Raw genomic sequence first — 11,117 nt, 5'->3', positions numbered from 1 at the left:
TCTTTGCGCCGGAAGTAATACTCTAAAAGCGAAAGACACGAAACAGCAATTTTAAATATTAAAAAACTACACAGAATACGACAAAAATGACTATAACAGGAAAAATAAATAATAAATAAACTAATTAAAGTTATTTGGAAAAATTACGTGTGTGTAGACGATTGTCTACACATCAGCGCCCCCTGCAGTTCAAATCAGCGAGCGCAGAGGGCGCTGCAGCTTTTTACAGTGTGGCTACAAATCTAAAACTTCACGCTGTGACACTAAAACAGAAACGCTTACAAATACATATTTAAGGAGATTAAGTGCAAAAATATCTGCGTGCAGGGGCGAGATTTAATAAGGCTTTGCTCCAGAGTTAAACCCCGTTTTGGCTTAAAAACTGTCAAGATTCAATAAAATAGTCCCAGCCTCAGTTCTGCTACTGAAAAGCTTGGAGGGGTTTATTTCGATTGGTTTGCCGTAGTGCATTTGTAGGAATTTCCCTTTTCAGTGTGTGTGTGCATACATGATCGACTGAGGTTCCTAAGGACGGGATTGCATCAGCCAAAGTAAAACAGACACTTCGCTGATCAGGTGCATCATGTGAATCCCTCCCGCCAGCAGATGGAGCTGCTTTCCAGTGTTTCAACAGCCCGCAGACAGCGTCTGTGAACCTGTCTTTGAACGGCAGCAGGGAGATCCTGTGTACTGGAGTGACTCAATGAACAGTCAAAGTCTTGAGACGCTTCTCATTTCCGTTTTGCTACTACAATGGGAAATAAGTCCATTGAAACATAAACGCAAATACATGAGGCAAAAACAGAGTTTGTGCACTTCTAATGAGCTTGAAAGTCCAAATATTTGGTATGAACACTTTATTCTTCATCACAGCCTAAACTCTCTTAGACAAGTCTTGCCATTTCTTTGAGTAGTCTTCAGGAAGAGTCGTCCGGGCTTCTTAACGGACATTCAAAGCTCTTCTTTGCATGTTGGCTGCTTCACTGCTTCAGCGATGGAGACGTCAGGCCACGACTGATGGTGCGCTGTTGCGTGCTTTTCTATCCAGGTCTACTTTTACTGCATTGGCAGAGTGTTTGTGACCAATATCATGCTAAAAAACAAACACACTACTCTTCTGATAGTATTGCATGGTGGGTCAAAATCATAACTCCATCATAACACAAGAGCCCCTGGAGGAAATGTCATCTTTGGCATTTTCTGTTGATTCAAATAAAGAAATGGGAGCGAATGATATAGTAACACAGCGTCTAAAGATATGACAGGTTGTATGTGGAGACAACACTGGCTTCTCCCTCAAAGTTATGCAAAGTGTTGGCTGTTTAAGAGACTTGAATAATAATTAGACTCATGCCTAATGTTGAACATCTCAAAAACTGTCAGTATGTATTTTTCAAAACGCCCCTTAAACTTGAAGCGGTCAAACATATTCCTGGATGGAGTAGAGCTTGAATTAGCTCCAGAATTTAAATATCTTGGGGTCATTCTAGACCCAACATTATCCTTCAAGAGTCACATAAAGTGTCCCAGGTACTTAAATTTAATAATCGAAATTTTAATCATATACGTAATAATTTAAATATGAATGTTGCAAAAACTTATTTTTACTCAGTGATCATCTCTCATATGGACTATTGTTTGACGTCCTGGTCACTTGCTTGTCCAACAACACTTAAAACTATTGAAAACATTTATAAAAGAAGTTTAAAACTACTTGACAAAAAACCGACCTCCCACCACCACTGTCATGTGTTAAAAAAACAGAAATTACTGAACTTCAATAACTTAGTGAAACTTAAAAGAGTGAGTTTAATATATAAAGTCTTACACTCCCTTGCTCCACCACCACTAAAGCAGTTCATTAGGCATAAAGAAAGCTCAGACAGGACCACTCGAGCTTTAATCTGAGGAGACGTGTTTATACCCCACAGACGGACAGCATTTGGGCAGAACGTCCTCTCTGTCCAGGGTGGCCATCTATGGAACAGTCTTCCTCAACCCATTAGAGAATGCTCGACATTCAATTTGTTTAAGGCAAAGGTTAAAAACTGGTTATGGACAAATCAAGTGTGTGATCATGTATGAGTTGTATAGTTTTAATGTTTTATTTGGGAACAGAATGGTGTGTATGTGTAAGTTTGGTGATGGAGTTTTTATTATGAATGAATGATGAATTTTTATGAATTATGTCTATTTTTTATGTTTAAGGACAACAGATGGAAATTAGCCCTTGGCTATAATCTGGTATGTTTCCATTCATGTAAATTTTTTTTTTACATTTATGTTCATTAACATGCACTGTCCTAAATAAATAAATAAATAAATTTAAAAAACCCAAAACGTTCCTTTGAAAATGGTCAGAACTGAAAATGAGTGAAAAAGCATCCAACGGAGAACTTAGCCTGGAGAACTATTGCTCAAAAGCACTTAGGTCGTCTGCTTGGAAGCAAAATGTTTTTAAAAACGAGGTGGCTCAAGACTTTCGCACAGTGCTTAAACCATACTATGGCCATAACACAACAACACTAAACACATGTTAGAACCTGACTGACGTGTGCCGAGTCAGGTGGATTCGTTTTTATTAGAATATGTAACAAACATGTATTAGGATCAGATGATCCACGCAGAGAGGAGCCCCGGCAGGCGTGCATTCGTTCCAATAAACTTCATGCAGATCAGATCTTTTGATAATTCTCTAAAGCATTCAGCGTTTGACTACAAAGTTAGAAACTGTGTATTTTATTCAGGTTATATTTTACAATCCTGAGTCCAACGTGTAAAAAAAAGACACTCCGTCCTGTTCATCAACACGGCGTCATTTACATTCTACGAAGCGTGACGGAGCCGCACGCGTCTGCACGTACGTGTGGTGACTGCGTGGGCATCTGCACGACCAACAGCAACAAGCAGAACCTGGAGAGGAAGGCATGCTGGACGGTGACACGACTGCAGATGGGAAGAAGAGCATGCACGAGCTAACAAGGCTGTGTAAGTGAAACCATGTCAGTGTGACACGCTGCGTTTGTTTTTCATGTTGTGAATAAGGGAACAGCTGACAGTAGACTGAAACAAATCTACTTTGACTGCATAAAGAAACCCCTGTAAGACCACTTCATGTAGACCCCAAACAATCAGAGTGCTTTTCTTAGCTCCTGAAAAACTCATCCTTCAGAGTAGAGCAGCCACTGATCTGTCTGCTGTAGCGTTTTCATGGCTATTTGGTAGCAATGAAGAAGAACATGGTGGAGAACAGCCCCGTGCTGTGCTCCTTTGAGGTTACCTGTGCTGTGTAAATGCATGCAACTACTGATAGAATCAAAGCAAACTGGCTTTTCAGGCCAACCGTGTGGCTAAATGACGAGAAGAAGAAATTACAGCTCATAAAATTGGAATGACAGTCCGGAGGAAGTCAAGCTTCGATATGCAGACTTCTGCTTCAGTGACACATGCCCAAAGCTTGTCAACTGGGAGGTAGTGAAATCCAGAGTAGTTTACGACACAGCGGACGTTCTGCACCAACTTGCAATAAGAGTCTTTGTGGCAGGCGGCCCGTTTCTTTGTTGGTTAGCTCTTGTTGAGGTGGAGCTTGCGGCCAAAGTACTCGGGCGCTGCATCCAGCAGCCAGTCGGCGTCGACCAAACAGAGGTCTCTCATGTAGCAGCGGGAGGTGTGCAGCAGCTCGTTGAAGACCACGTACGCTGGCTTGGCCTGGAAAAGGACGGAGGACGGGTGGATGGCCACGGGCTGGTGGGTGTCTAGAGCCAAGTAGCTGCCGTCGGGCTGCAGCTCTGCAGCGTTGACAAACATCCCGTGGGCAAGGCAGCGGCGAACGCTCGCCGTGTCTGCTCCACACGATTCCAGTTTCAGGTTCAGCTGGGAAAACAAGACGTGACTTATTAGACAGGTCACATGACTTCACCGCAGAGACACACAAAGACAGGTGTGCAGCAGAGATCAAGGAGGAAAGCACCCATTCATCAACTCGCTGTTTTCAAAATAGCCCCGGAGGCGTTAGCCTGTGAGATGATGCACATTCATAATAATATTTACACATTAAATGTTAATAAATACTCTGTAGTTGATCAGGATAAACAGCGATTCCTGGGAGAATCCCTGTGTGCTGGCAGAGGTCAGCAGATGTACCTTAAGGCAGATTTCTTTAAGTTGTGCCTGGACGTCTTTCACGAGGCCCATGTTCCTGCTGTTGACAAAGTTCTCCCGACACCACTCCTACAGCAGCAGAGATCACGTGACAGCTCAGCAGCACGATTTCATTTATGTATTTTCACTAGTTGTGTTCATCGCACCCACCTTGTTGCCACTGACTTTCTTGAACGCTCTGTAAATGTTTAGCAGCGTCATGTGGTCTCCTTCACTGGACATGAACTTCTTGCGCACTGCAAGCACCTCGTCCCGCCGGGCCGGAGGGTTGTACAGCACGGTGTCCACAGACAGCAGCGACACGATGCTCAAAATCTCCTCGGAACACGAGTAGTCCGGGGACAGCAGGATGGTCTGCGGCGTGGAGCAAACAGAGGGGTCTGCTTGTGAGCTGACACTTTGACTAAATGTACAAAGAATATCAGAGCAGAACCAGCAGGATTTACTTTGGCATATCTGGGCTCCAGAGGGAAGCTCGCCATCTTCTTTCCCAGAGTGGTGAGGAAAACCTGCCCGTCCTTCTTCTCCACAGCTCCCAACAGCTCCAAATGATCCACAGCAGAACGGATGGCCTCTGGTGGAAAACACAAAGCACTACTACAGCTAACTCTGCATCGCTTACCGGAGGACCAGAGGGGATTCCTGACTGACAGCATCTTACCTGGAGAAGGCTTGGACATGAAATCAAAGTTTGTCACGTCTGGAATCCCCAGAGCCATGAGCTGCAGCATCACACCTGCCAAGTTACACCTGCGGGTGAGAAGCATCACACACAGCTAAATCAATGAGACACGTGAGGTGGATTTTTACTATCACGCGTGTAGAGCAGACTCCACAGCCTACCTCTGAATCTCAGGAACAGTCGTGGGGACGAGGTTGTCAAATTCCTGCTCAGTGTAAAGACGATAGCAGAAGCCAGAGTCCTCCCTGCCAGCCCGGCCTGCTCGCTGCCACGCCTGCGCTTTGGAAACACGCTGCACCGCCAACACCTCCAGGCCGCTGTCTGAGAGTCACATCATGTGCGCTGTTAGGAGAACACCTTATCTGTGCCGTTCAATTTAGGATCACGGGGGAGGGCTCGACTTCTTTCAAAGGGTCACAAGCCAAACAAATATTTTTACACATCTAAATGATCCTTACAGCAAAAAAACCCTGGAAACCACATTTTTTCCCATTTGTGGGTTTTTTTCCATCCATCTATCTTCTGCTGCTTATCCGGAGCCGGTCACAGGGGCAGCAGCCCAACCGAGGGACCAGACTAAGAACAATTCAGAAGAAGCCCATCGAGGGAACAGTTCCCCCTGCCCGGGATAGGGTTACCGGGGCCCTGCCCTGGAGCCAGGCCCGGGGAGGGTGCCTGCGGGCGAGCGTCTGGTGGCTGGGCCTAAATCCATGTGGCACAGTGTGAAAAAGGGACACGGACCCATCTTCCTGCAGGCCCACTACCCGCAGGAGGCGCTGCAGGGGTCGGGTGCACCGTGTTTCCCCCCCCTTAGTATTAAATGGAAAGACTCAAGCACAAGTATTTCTCTCTGCGTGATTTGTGAATTTGCAATCTGAATCTTCTCACCTGGATTGAAGCGTTTGGCCTTCACCATCCCCGTGTCTATGACGTATTTGATCCCAGAGATTGTAACTGATGTCTCGGCGATGTTTGTGGAGAGAATGACTTTCCTGCAGCCCTGGAGAGAAAAACGTTTGCAAGACTTACAACATGATGCTGAATGTCTAAATCAGAAGATACTGCTGAGAGCAGCAGTGTGAGATGTTGAGACATGTTTGTACCTTTGGAGCTGGCAGGAAGACCCTGAGCTGCTGTGTTGGGGGCAGAGATGCATATAGTGGGATAACTACCATCGGGCCACAGCTGTCAGGCAGATGCTTGGCGATGTCCCGACACGTCCTCGCCAGTGCCTCAATCTCCTCCTGGCCCGTCATGAAGACTAAGATGTCGTGTGATGAAGGAGCCTCCTGCATGACCGTGTGTGGAAAATCGTCATCACGACAGAACGTAACCTGTGTTTCCAATAATGATGCTAAGAAGAGCGGTGCGTTTGTTTGGCTTCATCTAAACTGGAAATAGGAGACACAGAAACTACCTGATGGATCTGGAAGATGGAGACCAGAGCAGCCTGCAGGTAGTCTGACTGTGGCTGTTTGGTGTAGTAGATCTGAATGGGGTGCTGCCTGCCTTCCAAGTACAACACGGGGGACTTGTTGAAGTACTCGGAGAACAGATCCACATCCATCGTGGCCGACATCACTATGACCTGTGGAGGTTAGGACACCAGGTGCAGGCTTTAGAGCAGATGCAGTGAGGCGATTCACACTGCGTTTACTAGAAACGCCGAAGTCACAACACGTGTGAACTTTGCTCCTACCTTCAAGGGAATCTTGTTAAGCTCCTTGCGCCTGCGCTGAGCCGTCTTAACCACACCAAAGAGCACGTCGGTGTGCACAGTGCGCTCATGAGCTTCATCCAGGACCACCACAGTGTAGCGCAGCAGCAGGGGGTCTCCGATGGCCTCGCGCAGGAGCATACCATCAGTCATGAACTTCAGCTTTGTCTCAGGGGAGGTGACATCCTCGAAACGCACCGTGTAGCCAACCTAAGAGGAAGCAACAGAAACACAGCGCAGACGTCAACAACGCAGAGGCATCAACTCCGGTGTCCACAGCAGACGGGAATCCCGTTTATCGTGAGTACCAGCTTCCCCAGCTGAGTCCTCTTCTCCTCTGCCACCCTTCCTGCCAGTGAGATGGCAGCAACTCTTCGGGGCTGAGTGATAGCGATCATGCCCAGCCGCCCGATGCCAGCCTCGTACAGATACTGAGGGATCTGAGTGGTCTTCCCAGAGCCGGTCTCACCTGCCGGATCACACAGGACTGAGTTATCTGACACATACAGATACAGGGCGGAGCCCAAAGCAAACTTTAACTCTATTTATATATTTAACGTTGCATACTTTTGATTATCACGTGGGCAGAAATAACAGAAGACACATGTCTGTGAAGAGACGTTAGCCAGACTTTCTACCCACAAACCCAACACAAAATAGGCAGTTTAAGATAAACTACAGAGTATAGTGTTGTTCACGTGTGCGGCTGGCTGTAGCTGTGAACACTCACCTATGAGGACAGCACCGTGCAGCTGCCTCAGCTGGCTCAGGAGCTGAGGCTTCGCTTGATAGATGGGAAGCTGCTTCCTCTGGACGTCTATCGGAGTGCTCGCATTTCCCTTTCTAGGCAGCAGCATTCCAGGCTTGTTCTTATCGAGGCGGAAAAACACGGATCCCGGCTTGAATCTTTTAGCCGGAGGAGGGTCGGGGTCGTGAGGCATGTTCTGGAAAAAGTGACTGTGGGAGCGAAACCGCCGAGGGCCCTTTTTCAGATTGTTTCACGCCAGAAATGAAGAAAATAAAGTTGTTTTCATACTCGCTGCCAGACCAGCGAGCGGCACTGCGGATGTTTTGCTACCTCGGCAAAAAAAACCTTCCCACGTGGTCGGCGCAGAGGTTTGACGTCATAGGTCGCGTTTATAGCACGTAGTAACATACGTCCTGTACTGGCGCACAGCCCTTTGACCTCCTGGACATATCCATACAGTTTGCCTTTACTACACCGGCCACGTTATTAGGTACAGCTATTCAACTGTCTTTAAGGGCAGCAAGCGACTGAGTTCACCTCAGTGACTTTGAACGCAGCATCAGCAGCTGAGAGCAAAACATCCAGTGAGCGGCAGCTGGTGACTTGATGCTGATAGAGATTTCAGAGGAGAAAGATGGAGCCACTCCTTACATCATAAATGATGTAAGACAGGAGGTTGGCATCATGGATGTGCAGCCGACAAATCTGCGGCAGCTGTGTGACGCCATCATGTCTGTATGAACCAGCATCTCTGAGGAATGAATCTGTGCCACAGTTTAAACAGTTCTCAAGGCAATAGGTGTGTCTTAGGGAGTATATAGCAGACACCAGTGTGACTTAAACTGCAGTATAAGCAATACAAGAGTGCTCTACAAAACAGGATATATACACACTTTACACTTCTTAGTCCATTAACATCACTCTAGTTTGGAGGACATGAAACAATAAATGAGATGGGAGCGACTGCAACAGTTTTTTTTTAACGTTACTCACTTCCTGTGGTGAAAAGCACTTTATTTCTACAGGTGCGGCGCTCCTCACTGTTCCTCAGTGTCCTTCGGTTTCTCACCGCCTGCGTTGTTACTGCCACTCAAACTCTGACAGCTAGTATCACCTTAAAGGTCAGACTAACACTAACTTTACGAGCACGAGTTTGCGTGAGATGAAAATCTGTGGATTATATAGTAAAAATGGATTAATTGATAAACAAAGACATGTCATTAATAACCAGGATTGTACCAAGATCTTATTAACGTAGTCAGCTTATCAAAACACTACGTAACCACGGCTTTTAGGCATTTGGGAATTTCTTTTTTAAATCACTGAGGGGCAACTGACAGATTATTGATGTCAGGAGCTGATGGGACTGTTTTCCTGTGGGCTGAGATTCATGTGGATTCAGCCGGAGTCAGTCAGAGGAGAACTACACTCTTCCAAATTTCACCGTATAAACCTGACATCTGTTCTCAAAACACGAGCTGTGCAAAGTGCAGAAGAACACAAACCCGATCCAGAGCCGTCCGTGTGTGATGAAGAAACGGTTACTGTGCCACTCTTATTTCTAGCTCCAAAAGTCCGTGGTCAGTCATTAAAGTCAGTATTAATATTACAACATGCAGACAGAATCATGAACAGCCCCACTGACACACATGTCAACATCAGTGATGGGATTTTTTTAGAGAGCCGGCTCTTTCTTCAGGTTGTTTTGTTGCTTTAATTAATTTATTATCAACAACAATAAAAATATGCACAACATGAAATACTAATGTAAAAAAAGTTTTTTATTTATATATGTTTATTATATAAATATGCTTTTATTTATTCACTCCACCTAAAATTAAAAAAATACATTATAAAATACAAAAACCAACTATTTACAGTTCAACTTTGGACCATTTAAATTTTCAGCTTTTTCCTTTTAAATAAATTTAAAGTGAAACAACACAAAACACTGCAAACCACAACACAATGAAATATAAATTAATGTGCAAAACAAAAAGAAGATGTGTGTTCTCTGTCAGACAGGCCTGGGAGGATTTTTTGGGAGCGTGTTTTCCTGCTTGGAATTACATACATAGGATTCCGTGCATGAATAAACTTTCTGAATCCTTTATCATCCACAACTGAAAATAGTTGGAAATCAAGTGCAATCGTTTTCAGGTCTTTATCAGCTGAGTTGTGTCTTGCTGGGTCACAGACTTCTGCAAAAACGCTCTCATAGAGCTCTGGGTTGGTTTAGGTGGTGATGGTGGTGTACTGCAAGATGCTGTAGATGCAGCAGCAGCAGGTGCATTAGACACACTGGCATCTTCGTTAATATCACACTCAGCTGATTGTGTTTCATCTTCCCCTTGCACTGATGGGTGGACAGTTCTCAGGAGCCTGTGCAGGTTGTTTGTGGCTCGGCTCAAGATTGAAAATCTATTTCTATCTGGAATTTTATAGACAACACAGAGGCCGAGTGTAGAGTCTGCAAGAACAGCATATCATAAAGAATCTAAAGAGACTGGGAATTCCCATCACTAGTTCTTATAGATCCCCCAGATAGCAGGAGGACATTGAACTGATGCTGATTAAACATTAATTGAATGAATATTTGCTATCTGGGCTGTGTGTGATAATGCTGTTTCAGCTGCTCCCTTACTAACAAGAGGTCGTCACAGCGAGCAGCTCCCATGTTCGATTTGTAGATGTTTAAATCGGACGCACTTCCTGACGCAAGCCCAAAGGAATTTGTCTCCTTTCCCGGGAGCGAATCGTGGCTCTTGCCCCGACAAGCAAGAAAAAAAGTTACCCTCTGGATAACTTTATCCCACTGACTTGTTCTACATTGATGATTGCTTTGTGGAGGCTTTACTCTCATTAGTGCCTTCTCTCCACTGTCTTCAGTCCTCCTCAGCTGCAACTGGAACATGAAGGAGGATCATTTAAATACCTGTTTGTTGTCTTCACATCTTAGACCAGTTATTAAATACAGTCAGCTGTAAACAAACCCTTCACCTTTTCTCTGTGCGTGATGGTGGTAATGTGGACCACGAGGCAGACAAAGAGCTGAACATGTTAAAGAACTAACCTTTATTTGATGCTTCACAAGTGCCTGACACAAAACAAGTCCATGAATGAATCCCAGACCAGGTAGAGAAGCAGACACCACAACAAAGAACACATGCAAACTAAAGCCCTACACACAGGTGCCTAATGTGTGTGTGTGTGTGTGGGGGGGGGGGTTGGATATGAACTGTAACCAAAAGCAGAACCTGTGTAACTAAACTCAAAGAGCCTGAGACTATACTGAACCAGCAGAAGTCAGAATAACGCAACATTCAGCAAACAGAGTCGTGGTGCTTTCATCACGGGTGCTGTGACAGGAAGCCATGAAACACAGCTGCCGTGCTCACTGTCCCACCTGTGCCTCGTTCCCACCTGTGGGTTCACGTGTCTCCTGTCAGTGCACAGTGTTGTCCCCTCCTCCCGTGTTCACCCTCCCATTACCATTTTGTGGAATTTGTGCTTCTGTCTTTGTGCTTCTTCCGGTTAGTCTGCCCGCCACGGCGTCCTCCATCACCAGCCATAACCCTGCGGGCTACTTTTACATGCACTGGTCTCATTATTTGAAGGTTTGGCCACGTTTCTCATGAGAGTTCACTGCTCCAACAGCACGTACGTGAGGCAGAGGAGAAGAAAAACAGCAACGGGAACTAGTTCAGTGAAGATAGTTAGTTCAGGCATGCAGTCAGCACTAATCCTTTCTACGCAGTCATTCACGAGTCGTGACTTCAGTCTGTCTCTGCCAATTACTGTCAGTCTGA

At 45.6% G+C, this 11,117-nt stretch overlaps 1 protein-coding gene across 1 annotated transcript; it reads right to left on the bottom strand.

The window, feature by feature from the left end:
• Positions 1-2,237: 2,237 nt before the first annotated feature.
• dhx33 (DEAH (Asp-Glu-Ala-His) box polypeptide 33) lies at positions 2,238-7,674 on the bottom strand. The gene is made up of 12 exons (XM_085469398.1): positions 7,291-7,674; positions 6,869-7,029; positions 6,543-6,770; positions 6,261-6,431; positions 5,947-6,132; positions 5,732-5,843; positions 5,005-5,164; positions 4,823-4,911; positions 4,608-4,735; positions 4,312-4,515; positions 4,144-4,230; positions 2,238-3,873 (listed from the first exon to the last, which is right to left on the bottom strand). The coding sequence occupies exons 1-12, from the start codon at positions 7,499-7,501 to the stop codon at positions 3,565-3,567; spliced, it is 2,046 nt and encodes a 681-aa protein (XP_085325524.1). The 5' UTR covers positions 7,502-7,674; the 3' UTR covers positions 2,238-3,564.
• Positions 7,675-11,117: the final 3,443 nt, after the last annotated feature.

The sequence above is a fragment of the Copadichromis virginalis genome, linkage group LG10, assembly GCF_057382275.1.
Source record: "Copadichromis virginalis isolate Kocher_CV1m ecotype Utaka linkage group LG10, C_Virginalis_male_GT1.1, whole genome shotgun sequence".
In the NCBI taxonomy this organism is placed as follows: Eukaryota; Metazoa; Chordata; class Actinopteri; order Cichliformes; family Cichlidae; genus Copadichromis; species Copadichromis virginalis.
Note: the sequence above shows the minus strand (reverse complement) of the source record. Positions and strands in the feature narration are given on the sequence as shown.

Excerpts from the sequence above, each read along its gene's own strand:
- dhx33 (XM_085469398.1), bottom strand. The coding sequence starts at position 7,501 with ATGCCTCACGACCCCGACCCTCCTCCGGCTAAAAGATTCAAGCCGGGA. Across the intron at positions 6,771-6,868 it reads GGACTCAGCTGGGGAAGCTG|GTTGGCTACACGGTGCGTTT; the intron begins GTACTCACGATA and ends GCTTCCTCTTAG. Across the intron at positions 4,231-4,311 it reads AGAAAGTCAGTGGCAACAAG|GAGTGGTGTCGGGAGAACTT; the intron begins GTGGGTGCGATG and ends CTGCTGCTGTAG.